General features: G+C 43.3%; 1 protein-coding gene across 3 annotated transcripts; it reads right to left on the bottom strand.

Annotated features, from left to right (window-relative positions):
• Positions 1-478: 478 nt before the first annotated feature.
• On the bottom strand, positions 479-13,870 carry LOC139055963 (uncharacterized). 3 transcript variants are annotated; one of them, XR_011512047.1, is made up of 5 exons: positions 11,370-13,870; positions 10,354-10,459; positions 8,831-8,938; positions 6,335-6,447; positions 479-602 (listed from the first exon to the last, which is right to left on the bottom strand). XR_011512047.1 is itself a non-coding variant. In XM_070533679.1 (5 exons), the coding sequence occupies exons 2-5, from the start codon at positions 10,455-10,457 to the stop codon at positions 542-544; spliced, it is 369 nt and encodes a 122-aa protein (XP_070389780.1). In that variant the 5' UTR covers positions 10,458-10,459; positions 11,370-13,868; the 3' UTR covers positions 479-541. The 3 variants fall into 3 exon arrangements, 1 of the variants encoding a protein (XP_070389780.1); XM_070533679.1 differs by having other exon boundaries at positions 8,831-8,921; positions 11,370-13,868; XR_011512048.1 differs by lacking the exon at positions 8,831-8,938 and having other exon boundaries at positions 11,370-13,869.
• Between the last annotated feature and the right edge of the window lie 387 nt (positions 13,871-14,257).

Below are 14,257 nucleotides of genomic sequence, written 5' to 3'. Positions count from 1 at the left end.
TTTTGTATGTGTATTTATTCAGGGCCCTATTGAAAAAATATGTATGAGAATTTCACGAGAACTTCTGTACGCTATTATTGCTCCGTAGACTCGACGACGTCGTACATCACATGTGTACGAGTGGACATCGTCAATGAGCGAGATCGTTCTCGTGTGGGTATATTAAACGAGATTATTCTCGCATAGCTGTGCTTGACGAGATAGTTCTCGCACGGCAATGCGAAACGATATCGTTCTCGTTTGTGTATGCTACATGAAAATGTTCTCATTCAGCTATGCAAAATGACACCATTCTTGTTTAGCTGCATTCTACAAGTGTTCGCATTTGTGTTGAATGAGTTCTTTTGTTCATGCAATATTTTTGGTGAAGTTCCACACAGTAACACATTCTGCCAACATTGCAGCGATTAATTTCGATCACGTGAGTCGGCCGATGTGCCAGCTCAGAGACAAAGAGGACACTTTTTAAGGCCCACAATTAACACAAACCATCTTTATTTTGTATTCCGAAGCATCGTGGCCAGGTGCTTGTTCAGGTCCTTCAGCCTCCTTGCCTCCGTATCCACAGTGTTCGGCGTTTTTGAAACAGTGCTCGTATGCATCTGCACAAAAATGTAAACAAAGCAGCCGGCCCTGTTAGATTACAACAAGCCATTTGAACTGACATGCACAATAGGTAGCTCCACTGCATAACTGAGTTGGCTGGTTCTTGCATGATATTGTGTGTAAAGCGTGAACATCTCACAGAGAAACAGGAAAAAGAGAACACGGAGGCTCATGAGTTTTCTACCTACGTAAATTGATATTTCAAGATTAACCACAGCAGTTGAAAGCAAGTGCTCGTCCTCGCATTGTCTTGTTCTCGTCTCTGTTAAATGTTCGTGTTTCACAAAGAATAGAAATGGCTGCAGAATTGCAATACAAGACCACTGAAATAGTCTAATACTTTTCCACAAGTATTTTACATTAAATGAACAAGTATAACCAGCACAATGCGTTGGCGGGCTAGTTGGTGCGAATCCATGAATACTTTGTTTAGCGCGAAACGACACACACAAGAAAGACGACAGGACAAGGCGCTACTCTGAACTGACAGCATTTTATTGCGTCACTCCTTTATAGACCGCTCGAACCAAAGGAACATGCGCAGTGAGCACCATGCGGTGCAGCCACCAACAACATCCGATCCAAAGAGCGCACTCATGTGACAGAATCCAAAAAACCAAATTCAGCGCTGTACAAAGTTAAGGAAAGCACACTACTGCACTGCGACTCCAATGACTTAATGAAAAATGCTTCCGATAACTCTCGGGCGGTGGTGTCACGGCTCTTTTTCAAGATCGTGGTATCAGAAAACATGGGTTTGCATTTGGACGTTTTACAATGCTGAGCCAAATGGGAACCTTTGCCTGTTGCTATGGATCATGTATGGCTTATGTTCTCTAAGGCGCTCGTTAACACAGCGGCCTGACTGCCCTACATACACTTTGCCACATGACAAGGGAATCTTATATAAACGACACCGACGCTGCATTCTACAAACTTCACATAGTTCTTTTCACAATCAGGTTTTTTACTTATTTTAGAAATACGGCAGCACAACATTGACAGTTTCTGAGGAGCGGAAAACACTACCGGAATTTGGTATTTAGTGGCGACATTATTTAGATTGTGAGCCAGTCTGTGGCAATACGGCACAACTTCAGGCCTCTTCCCTTTCAGTTTCTGAAGCAATACTTCCGAGACTGATGTTACCACCACACTTGGGTAACCAGCAGTCTGCAGCCTATTTAACTGTGCAATGAAACTCATGTTCGTAGAGTGATGACAAGATTGCATTAAGGAAGATTCTAAACACATCAAAGCAATGGCGCGTTTCACAGTCTTTGAGTGCGCAGACGCATAAGGTAAAAGTTCCTTACGTGCGCGTGGCGAGTAGATCCGACAGGCGTGGCCTGTTTGTAAGGATAGCTGCAAATCTAAAAACTGGAGTTTACCGTCCCTAGATAGCTCATGTGTGAAAGTTAAACCTTTGCCATTGTCATTGAAAAGTGTTAAAATATCAGCTACCGTCACGGAGCATTCGTTGTTGGTCTGTTTTATCACAACAAGAAAATCGTCAACATATCTAAAAATTTGAACCGAGTCATTGTTTAAGGCACTCTTAAGAGTGCGGTCGACAAAAGATAAAAAAATATTACAAAGAGCAGGCGCCACACATGAACCAATACACACACCATTTTTCTGGATAAAAAGGTTATTTTCGAACAGGATAAAAGTTGCACTTAAATAAAATTCAAGAAGGGACAAGAAACCTTCTGAAGACAACCCGGTGGCATTGCAAAAATCTACCTCGCCACTTTCTTCGATGCACGTCATCACACTGCGAAATAGCTCATCATGCGGTATTGAATAGTAAAGATCTTCGACATCAACAGAAAAAATGTCGGCTACTGAATGGTTGTCTTCCAGAAAGGAAACAACATCGAAAGAATCCTTTATGCCATAAGGATCATCAATAGTTAAATGCTTCAACTGTTTTTGCAAAAAGCGGCTAACCAAAACCTGCCAATAGTTGTTTTCACTGACTATTGTACGGAAAGGCACATCCGGTTTGTGTGTTCTTGCAGTGAAAAAAAAACATCTAAAGCAAGTACCTTACATTGTTTACCATCTTTCACAAGCTTGGTGAGGCCTATATTTTCCAACAAAGAAATGGCTTTGCGTTTTACCTTCTGAGCTTTCTCATTTGCCAGAATGAAGTGTTTGTTGACAGCCTCAATGGCTTTTTTGTTGAAGACAGCAGACGGAGCTATCACAAACCCGCCCTCTTTGTCACTCAGTAACAGCCGCAGTTCATTGTCTCTAAAGAAAGATACTGTCCTTTTGATCACAGCTGTCGAAGGTGGCGCGCTCCCAGTGGCGGTCCTACGAAGGTTGTACACCCTATCGAGGAGGCACCACTCCTGGTCCTCTAGTTCTGCTTTCCTTGCGATGCGCCTGTTCAAAGCCAGTAGCTCATGTGCAGGAATTCTTGGTTCCGTGCTGTACTTCGGCCCATTCTTTAGCAATGCAGCAACTTCGTCAGGAAGCCTGACGTCACCGAGTACCTGGAAACCAGCGGTGACCGGTTGCGTTTTTTCCTTTCTGCACGGTAGTCTGGACCGGAGGAGTAGCAGCAGCTGTGTCCACCAGAATTCTGTAGTCCAAGTTGATAGAAGTCTGTAGAAACGAAACTTCTTCTAGGCCACAATAGGTGCATCGCGCGAGTAGCACACAGCTCTCAACCAGTCGTACAGAAGGCGTACCTGCCCCCAAATTTCAGAACGAAGAATCCGACACATTCGCCGCACGTGACCGACGGAAGGCCTGACGTTCCCGAAGAGACTCGCCACATCTTGAGGAACATGTCCATTCTTCATGCAGAACGTAAGCATCCTTGCACGGCACACAGCAAAAGCTATGTGACTGACCAGAACAGCAGGATCAGGAGACAAATATCAGTGGGCCCTGATATTTGTGTGTCTGTGTCATAGGCCTCACCAAGATTGTGAAAGATGTAAAACAATGTAAGCTACTTGCTTTAGAGGTTTTTTCACTGCAAAAACGCACAAACTGGATGTGCCTTTCCGTACAATAGTCAGTGAAAACAACTGTTGGCAGGTTTTGGTTAGCCGCTTTTTGCAAAAACAGTTTAATCATTTAACTATTGACGATCCTTATGGCATAAAGGATTCTTTCGATGTTGTTTCCTTTCTGGAAGACAACCATTCATTAGCCAACATTTTTTCTGTTGACGTCGAAGATCTTTACGATTCTATACTGCATGATGAGCTATTTCGCAGTGTGATGATGTGCATCGAAGAAAGTGGCGAGGTAGATTTTTGCAATGCCACCGGGTTATCTTCGGAAAGTTTCATGTCCCTTCTTGAATTTTATTTAAGTGCAACTTTTATCCTGTTCGAAAATAACCTTTTTATCCACAAAAATGGTGTGTGTATTGGTTCATGTGTGGCGCCTGCTCTTTGTAATATTTTTTTATCTTTTGTCGACCGCGCTCTTAAGAGTGCCTTAAACAATGACTCGGTTCAAATTGTTAGATATGTTGACGATTTTCTTGTTGTGATAAAACAGACTAACAACGAATGCTCCGTGACGGTAGCTGATATTTTAACACTTTTCAATGACAATGGCAAAGGTTTAACTTTCACACATGAGCTATCTAGGGACGGTAAACTCCAGTTTTTAGATTTGAAGCTATCCTTACAAACAGGCCACGCCTGTCAGATGTACTCGCCACGCGCACGTAAGGAACTTTTACCTTACGCGTCTGCGCACTCAAAGACTGTGAAACGCGCCATTGCTTTGATGTGTTTAGAATCTTCCTTAATGCAATCTTGTCATCACTCTGCGAACATGAGTTTCATTGCACAGTTAAATAGGCTGCAGGCTGCTGGTTACCCAAGTGTGGTGGTGACGTCAGTCTCGGAAGTATTGCTTCAGAAACTGAAAGGGAAGCGGCACAAAAGTAACTGCATCACACAAAAGAAGAGGCCTGAAGTTGTGCCGTATTGCCACAGAGTGGCTCACAATCTAAAGAATGTCGCCACTAAATACCAAATTCCGGTAGTGTTTTCCGCTCCTCAGAAACTGTCAATGTCGTGCAGCCGTATTTCTAAAACAAGTAAAAAACCTGATTGTGAAAAGAACCACGTGAAGTTTGTAGAATGCAGCGTCAGTGTCGTTTATAAGATTCCCTTGTCATGTGGCAAAGTGTATGTAGGGCAGCCAGGCCGCTGTGTTAACGAGCGCCTTAGAGAACATGAGCGATCCATACCAACAGGCACAGGTTCCCATTTGGCTCAGCATTGTAAAACATGCAAATGCAAACCCATGTTTCGTGATACCACGATTTTGAAAAAGAGCCGTGACACCACCGCCCGAGAGTTATCGGAAGCATTTTTCATTAAGTCACTGGAGTCACAGTGCATTAGTGTGCCTTCCTTAACCTAGTAAAGCACTGAATTTGGTTTTTTGGATTCTGTCACATGAGTGCGCTCTTTGGATCGGATGTTGGTGGTGGCTTCACCGCATTGTGCTCACTGCGCATGTTCCTCTGGTTTGAGCGGTCTATAAAGGAGTGACGCAATAAAATGATGTCAGTTGAGAGTAGCGCCTTGTCCTGTCGTCTTGTGTGTGTCGTTTTGCGCTAAACAAAGTATTCATGAAGCATAACCAGCTCATGCAAGTGAATACACAGATTTCACAGCTTTTTGCTACCGCACTGCGGAATATGCAGATGGAAAACACTGCATAGATGCCAGTGCAGAATTGTTTATAGGAAAGATTAATGCACCTTTAATACCACTATAGAAACTAAATGACAGTTTTTGTTAGCATGTTAGAGCACTCAATATGACCAGCTTCTATTACATAACATTTCAGCTGCTGTCTGGCCCTGCTCCCGATACTGCACTGGTCAAACATAGGTGCAACCACACTCTTCAATGGCTTTTTGTATTATTGCGTCAGTTTTTTAAGGCTAATTTTAGCCCCCCCCCCCCCCAGTTATCTGGGAGCCGTTGCATCACAGTGACGACAGCTGAGACAAGGATCTGTTTGTACGACAAGGTTAATCTTCCTCTTTTGCTTACTTAAACCTCCCCTCACTTTACTAATTATGTGGCACAGCAACACAATTGTTATATACCGCCTCTTTAAAAATGCCTAATTTATTGTACAGGCAGAAATAGCTTCGCTAACCGCAGCACTACTCAATTTTCATTAAAAAGAATATCTTACTCCTGAAGCAGTGCAACAACTACAGCTACCAAACTGGTTGTTTGCTGGTGCAAAATATTAATAAGCTTACCGGCTAATGTAAAAACTACAATATTTTTATCGTCATATCAGCATTCATAGTAGCCATGCCATGTGTCGCATTCGCAGTTGTGCAAGCAACATGCATTGCCGATTTATCTGTTAGCATTGCCCTTTCGCTTCTCGCTTGATATTGCTGGGCAAGCAGTCAAACTGGATAGTTAGACACTGCCTGTCACCTCCTTACCTTCCTTATGAATTGTGCATTAAATGAGGATTTTTTCTTGGTGAAACAGTTCTAGTTTGAGGCCTAAACAAGCTCCAAGGGAGTTTGCATTTAAGGAGTGTAACCATCCTCTGAAAACATGTACATGAGGAACACTGCAGAAAGAGCACTTCAAAAAAAAGAACACGAGTGTATTTATCCCCAAGGCCAAACCTTGTGTCTTCTTAAATATTTATCAAGTCAAACTCAAAATTGGTACTGAGGTGCAAGGTGTCCACAATATATTACCTTGTGAAAGCACAGTGGTGCCTGGATGTTGTGGGACCAGCTCGGACGTGGAGATCAGCACTGATCAGCAACACTGCAGTCTCCTTACAGCTTTTCTGCAGGCCCAGCCACACCTGCAATAAAACAAGTGAGCTTGGTGCCACAAAGTACTGTATTTACTCGCATAATGATCGCATTTTCTTGTAAAAAAAAATGGTCACAAATTCAGGTGTGTGATCATTATGCCGGTTAAATTTCCCGCAAAAAGAATTTTTTTCATCCCGCGTTTGCTGCGGGATGGCAATAGGTCAAGAAATAAGTGGCTGCCACTGTATGTAGTGCGGGACACCGAAACAAAAGTGGCGGCTAGCATAGCAAGCTGAAAACACCAAATGCGCCAAACGCGATTTTTTTTCTCTCGAGTACATTACTTGCATTGAAAGTTTCTTCCATATCAGTAATGAATAATATCGTTAATATCGGTAAGTTTGTGGCAATAACGTCGCCATGTCCACTATGAGGGGGCAGAAACAGATGGGCACGCTTAGCTGCCAGTGACATAGAAAGACACGGCGGGCATGCTGCAGAAACTGCGGCATTTGTCTTCACTACTATCCTAATACAGCACGTTTGTGCTAAGGGTGGGCAAATATCTTAGCTGTGTTACAAGTGTCGGCGTATGGATAGGGTACACTTCTAACGTATCAGTGTAAACGTGGCTGCTATTGTTGCCGCTCGTGATTTGTTGCGTGCCCACGAGTGCAGATGAGAAGAATCGAAAGGCATCTTTTTTGTTGCTGTTGACCACAACCATTACAAAGCCTACACATAATAAAGGCAATTTTGGTTGTAGCTTTTTTGTCATGGAAGTGCGGAAAGTAATGAAAGGAATGAAAACGAGCATCTGCTTAAAAATGTTTGGTGCGTGCAGACCACTTGGTTTATCTTGAAGAGTTGTTCGCGTAGCATTCGACAGATGGTAAGCGCGATCATTAATAGCTAGACTTGGCACATGACATATCGCTGCAGCAAGTTAGGGGTGCAATCATTACACAGGAAATAAAAAAAATCGAATTTGGACGACAAAATTCAGGGCTGCGATCATTACGTGAGTGCGATCATTATGAGAGTAAATACGGTAAATATAGAAAGTGACACTGTGAACAAAGCAATACTTATTAGGTATGAAATGCTGATATTCGCCCGTAGAAAGCTTTAAGTAACAAAGCCTGCAAGATAAGAAAAATGCAATGTATGGGCCATCTGTACAAGAACATTAATCAAAGGTCCCTTCATTTTTTAGTCCCTTCTCCTCATGCATAGATGGCAGTCAGGTTAAGTAAACTGGACCAGATTGCCACATAGTGTAAGCAAAGGTGGTCACTTTGTGGGCCAATTATGATACAATAGCACAACATGCATCCCTACAGTTGTTTTAATGTGTTCCGTAATGCTAGCCACCTTGTAGGCCCTACAGTGTCAAAGCATCCATAACTTTAACAGCGTTACCCAGTAGGGATAACCAATAAGTGTCCACAGCAGCACAACTCAGCATATCTATCAGGAGGCTTTCGTTACACTTTTACAATTCTCCTCTTATGGCTTCATCCCAATTTTTGTCAATACAAGCTTGAAGCCTCTGCACAATCTGAATGCAACAGGGCACTATAAAAAATACCACATCTTCCTACCCAATTCCATGCTTAATATAAGACTGGAAAGTTCACTATCATGTGCAGAACAAGCCAAATTGTTCTGGAATCAAGTAATCTTCCACTACCTGTGAAAAAAAGCATGCAAGAAAGAGTACGTCGAGCACAGGGGTGTTGATGGATATTAAATACCACTGTCGTGCAGTAGACACCACGTCAACAAAACAGGCCAATGTATAAATGACTGGATCTGCAACCATGTCAACTGAATGCTCAGGTCATTTGGTGGTGCAAAGCTCACTTGCATTATTTTGTTTGAAAACTATGCAACTGTGGCAATGTGTTACGAGCATAGGGCTGGCAAGATTTGTGAGCCTTTCCTTACATGTGTTACAGAGAATCTGCGAGTTGGCTCGCCCTCCAGTGGATTATCAGATAGCAAGACTGCTTATTTATCATTGTAAAACAAGTGTCATAGTAGCCATGCTTCTTTTCGCAGTTGTGTGAGCAACATACATTGTGGATTTATCTGTTCTTGCCCTTTCACCTCTCACTTTATATTGCTCTGCAAGCAGTAAAATTGGATGGCTGTTAGACTGTTATGTCCTGTCACCTCCTCACCTTTCTTATGAATTGTGCATTAAATAAGGCTTTTTTCTTGGTGAAAGAGTGCTACTTTAAGGCATAAACAAGTTCCATGGCAGTTTGCATTTAAGCATCCTCTGAAAACATGTACATGAGGAACACTGCAAGAAGAACGCTTAAAAAAAAGAACACGAGTGTATTTATCACCAAGGCCAACCCTTGTGTCTTAGCATATTTCTCAAAACTGATACTGAGGTGCAAGGTGTCTATATCATATTACCTTGTCAATGAAGCAAAGCACAGTGGTGCCTGGATGTTGTGGGACCAGCTCGGACGTGGAGATCAGCAACACAGTAGTCTGCTTACTCTTTCTGCAGGCCCAGCCACACTTGCATTAAAACAAGTGAGCTTAGTCTCACAAAAGTATAATATAAAAAGTGACACTGTGAACTAAGTAATTCTTATTAGGTATAAATAGGAATGAAATGATATTCGCCCATAGAAAGCTTTGAGTTAACAAAGCATGCGAGATAAGAAAAGTGCAATGTATGAGCCATCTGTGCAAAAACATAAATCGAAGGTCCCTTTTTTCGCTTCTCTCCTCGTTTTCGTGCATAGATGGCAGACAGGTTAAGTAAACTGGACCAGACTGCCACGTAGCGTAAGCAAAGGTGGTCACTTCTTCGGGGAGCAGCCTGTAGGCTGCTTCTTGAAAGAGTATTAGAAACTGCTAATAATGCATATATGCATTATTCACAAGAGGCCTTGTTTCTCTCAGAATGCCACAGCCAATCACATATGTCAAACTGACCATTTTAAAATGCATGAAAAGTACAGCATAGCTTTGAGGGTACCCCAAACTACTGAAATTCACATCAGCCAAGTTCAGCAGACAACACCATAATCAAGCCTCTAGAAGTTGTGCATATTATTGCAAGTTGACAGAATAATGAGGAAGAGAAGGTGAGGGAGATGGTGCCACTATAGCATAGTTCAAACTCTATCCCACATCATGTGCAGAAGGGCAAAGAATGCGCAGCTTTCAGTTATACTCTCACCTGTGACAACTGCACCAGGTTTACTGACATGCGTAACAAGCAGTATGTGATACCACGTTATTGCATCCTGCAACTGATGTGACATCAGAGATCAGCTTGAAGCTTGACGCTAAGCTATACTAGGGACACATAATGAACTGGCTACATTAAAATCTAAAGCAAAAGTGTTGAACATTGTTTGCCAGCCTGTGCACTTCATATTTTACAAAAATTCTAGACAGAAATCCTGTGTTGGAAAGACAGCACGCACTTTCCTAAAGCTTTCTCTCAGCATCCACACTTTTCTATGCATACATTATTAACCATTATTTACCTTGACACACTGTACACAAGCAGCACACTTGGAAAAGCAGAAACTAACATGTTTTTAGATCAGTGAGTTTTTCTCAGTGCTTTTGTTGCTGCAAACTTAGCCTGCTTCTGGAACGTATCTTAATGAACTTACCTAAAGCATGTGTCCCTTTGCTAATTTTATTAGGGATTTTTCATTGCTAGCAATTAAGAAAGCAAAGCGCCAGGACTATTTTTTACGTGCATTTTCGCAATCCTATGCCACCCCATTTCTCAGCAGCTTTAGAACATCTTCACTAATAAAACTTCGTTCTCATTACTTAATGGAACATTAGTAAAATTGTAGAATAGCAAGAATTTATAAATTGCATGAGAGACTCAGAAAAGTTGACAGGTGCCAAATACACGAACAGACCCTAGAACACATAAATGGCTGTGACCGTTTAGTACGTACCTTGTCAAAGCAGGCAGATCAGATGCTTTGTCGTGCTGTTCAAGCTGCATAGTGCCGCAGCCTATGTGGTGCAGAGATGCCTCCGTCTCAGGAAATTGTGACATCCCTAAACAATAAATGTTCAGTTTATTGTAATCACTGCTGAAACTGCAAACTTGTGATTTGACAACATCGCGTCAAATTGGGGAAAGCTCTCGTACAGCCAGCTACATGAAGCTGCATCCGCTTAGAGAAATTAAATATTTCATTCTTACATCACAGGCGGTTATTCAACGTGTCAAAGGCACGAAAACAAACAACACTAAACACAAGAAATACAGGTTGCCTTGGCGACAACCTATAAGCATCAAAGTTTGCATCCAAGCTAAAATCTTCTCACGAGTCAGATCATTTGGATGCCGTCGCGCGTTAACGTTAGCTGTGAAAACATTTGCGCAACACATCAACGTACTTCTAGAATTGTCTATACGATTTCTTGCTGAGAAATTACGTATAGAAGCAGTGACATTTCCTGCTTGAATTTTTTTGCCCGTTCAGACGAAGCGATGACCCGGCGCTAGCATACTTCATAACAAAAAGAAAATAAACAATAGATGAAGCACTTAGAACATTAACCTCGGGGTAATTTTCGTGAAACTTTTTGCTAAATGTGCACTCCGATATCGAACGAACATTAGGAAATCACTGTTATTGTTCTTGTAGCTGTACTAATCATCTTCTGCTGCGCATGACAAGGTACAGTGCTCACGGAATGAAACGCGACACGGAGCATTTAGTAAAGCCTTGCAAACGTGCAAAGTACGCGAGAGGACCATGTCATGTCGCAAGGAATTTGGTGACCAAAGGTGACGAGGACTCCGATGTACGTGTACGCACCAAAATTACGTCGATGTGACACGAACTACAGCCGGTGAAAACGAATATATGCGCATTACTAAGCCCTAAATTGACGCGTTTCATTCCGTGAGCACTGTACACTACATGAACCATAAGAAGGCGCAAGGCGCCGGACTTACCGTCTGAGGCGAGCGCTCCTTTGTGTCCGTTCACGCCGCATCGACTGCACCAACAGTCCGTCCAGCGTAGTGTTGAATTGCGGTGAACTACAGCACGCGACAGCACAACTATCAACACATTCTTCCGTGCACTGTGACCCGATGCGGGAGCGGCGAGACAAAGAAGCGCGAATTGACCGCACTACGATAATCAACAACGGCGCACCGCAAGAAACATACAGCGAGCTAATAGCGTTGCACAGGCCCCAGGGCTTAGTGATCGTTAATTCACACAAAAAAAAGGAGCACATGTTCTCTAAGCACCGCGTAAATATGATCAAACGATCAGCACCACATCGGCCGCCCGCCGCAACAACGCCTATGGAGCGATGGCCTATAGTCCTCTTTAAGTATCCCAATTCCTCGGCTATGCGCACCATGCAGCCCGCTGCCGTTCCCGCCACCGCAGCACTGCCATCGACCTCCGCGCCAAGCATCCGAGCGTCGTCTGCTATAGCCTGGCACAGTTATGGTTGTTAGTCGCGGCACTCGGCATTTACATGGTGCTCGCTGAATAAAGCAGCCGTTATTTCTTTCTGTTGTTGTTTAAGCTGAAGTATAATATTCTACAGACACCATACCTGAGAGTGCACGTCCGAAGAAAGTGAGATGGAAAAAAAGGTGGGCCTACAAACCAAAGTGCACACGCAATGTTAACGCTTGGTGACCCACACGTCGCCGGTACTGGCGTCTCCATGAGCGCAAAACTTGGACCGGACGCAAAAGACCTCGACCGCCAGCCACGTGCCCGAGGACAGTTACAAGGCACACGCAATGAGAAAATAAAATCGGCTACAGCACAAGAAGCGCAAACACCCGCAAGTAACGTGCACATGTCAGCAGAGCAGCGCCGCTCACTTGGTGCAGAGCTCGACCGCAGCGCCCTCACAGTCCCCGGAACAAGTCGCGCCCTGCTCGAAAGGAAGACTCGCGCAACTGAGAAACTACTTCGGTCCGAAATGAAGGGAAATGACGTCGTTTGTTTACTTCGCCGTCTGTGGTTCCGGTAACTGTGATCGCATGAGTAGCGTGGGTAGTAGAGGCGTATTATTTCCATGTTTTTGCGTGTTTTAGGCGGCCTTTTTCAACAACTTTGCTGACATTGCTTTCAACAGTGAGGACAGCCTGTGGAGCAGCCCTATCAACCGGACAGGGCCGTAAAATCTGTTTGAAGTTCGCAGCACATCGTCGTTTGGTTTGTGAATGTTAGAAGGTGTTCGTTTCTCAGCGGCGTAATCGACGACGGATTTGGCGTCGAGTGGTGTGCGCTTTGTTCCGGCTTGTGCGCCGTTCTACGGATGTGTACTGTTAATGAGTGGTGCTGTTTGTGCATCGGGAAATGGTGCCACGCCGGTGGGATTTGCTTTTTTGTAAAAACGTCCGTGCCGTCTTTGTCGAGTGCTTCCGGAAACTGCTCGCCTTTTGTGCGTGCGTGTGTGTGCGTGTGTATGTGTGTATGTGTGTGCGCGCGCGCGCGCGCTTCTGATATGCGTGGAACGCGTAGGAACGTCCGTACAGTCTTTCGCGAGTGCTTTCGGAAACTGCTCGCATTCTGTCTGTGTGCGCACGCGTGTGACATTCGTCGTTATTGCGATTTGCAAAGGTGTTTTTCATTTGGTGACTGCGTCTGCGAATGCCAGGATGCGATACACGTTCGTCATTTAGAGACGCTGCTTCAATGTAGGGTCACTTACATTTTGGTTGCTTGGAGGTCAGCTTTCAACGCATGGCAAGGCATTGCAGTGCGCTTAACCATCATTGGCACACGAACTGCTTTGTTATTTCTCCTTTAATTTCAAATTCAGTTTTGTGTAGTATGTAGGGAGATAATGGTCACCAAGATGCGACGCTCATCTCGTTTTTTGCCACTGCTGTGCACATATGAGGATTTTTTACTAGGTCAAGCCCTCTCAGCAAGTTGTGAAACACTTAGTGCAAATAATTTTTCACAGCAGTAACTGTGATCATTACCACAATTGATCACATGACATTTTTAGAGATTGTTATTTAATTACAATATTTTTAATTTATTTGTGACAAAGTGCGATGGATTTTGACTGCTATTTTGGCTATCTGTTCACCAACCTATTTATACTGTCTTGTGGTTCTGCTTTTTATTTTTATATGTGGGCATGCATGGCCAATCGCACGCTTGCCTTCTACAATTGGACATAAACAGGCACTAACATGCTCTTAGCAGATTTGTATTTGACACTATTGTGATTGACGCACTTGGCTATTTGGAAAATATGCAGGTTCAAGTTCGCCCTTATACTACCTCTGACTGATATATCTGATGCAAGCAATATTATTAGGATGTGACAAAGTGCATACATAATTTATCACTGATCAAACTGCTTGCAATAAACTTTGCCAACTCGTCCTTGTTTGAAGCATCTCCAAAGTGCTATAATCACATTGCCAGATTATTTTATTGCGTGCACAAACAAACATGTAACATTTTAGTATGAAACTTTTATGGTACCTGACTCCTATATTGCAATAAAATCTTAGGCAGATCTACTCTCTGTACTAGGGATTCAAACTCTGCTGATAGCTTTTGACAATATCATTGTGCTATCCAGTGCTTACTGGCTGGTCGAGGAATGCGTCATGCAAAGGCAGTAGTATCGCCATAAGTGTTCATCTGAGAATATGTCCCCAAGTGAAAATCATTGCATCAAAAGTACCGACACCAGCTTTGATGGGGATGAAATTCCAGAAGTTGAGCTCTGAACGTCTTATTTGCTCTGTAGTTTATGCTGGTATATATGTGTCAGAATGATTCAATGTGATCATACAGCACATTGATCACACTCTTGCATTTACTACGAACAGCTCATAAATCT

This window comes from Dermacentor albipictus, chromosome 2 (genome assembly GCF_038994185.2).
Source record: "Dermacentor albipictus isolate Rhodes 1998 colony chromosome 2, USDA_Dalb.pri_finalv2, whole genome shotgun sequence".
NCBI classification, from domain to species: domain Eukaryota; kingdom Metazoa; phylum Arthropoda; class Arachnida; order Ixodida; family Ixodidae; genus Dermacentor; species Dermacentor albipictus.
This window is presented reverse-complemented; position numbering and strand designations above follow the sequence as displayed.

Excerpts from the sequence above, each read along its gene's own strand:
- LOC139055963 (XM_070533679.1), bottom strand. The coding sequence starts at position 10,457 with ATGTCACAATTTCCTGAGACGGAGGCATCTCTGCACCACATAGGCTGC. Across the intron at positions 8,922-10,353 it reads GATCTGCCTGCTTTGACAAG|AAAGAGTAAGCAGACTACTG; the intron begins GTACGTACTAAA and ends CTGGGCCTGCAG. Across the intron at positions 6,448-8,830 it reads TGCTTTGCTTCATTGACAAG|GTGTGGCTGGGCCTGCAGAA; the intron begins GTAATATGATAT and ends GTTTTATTGCAG.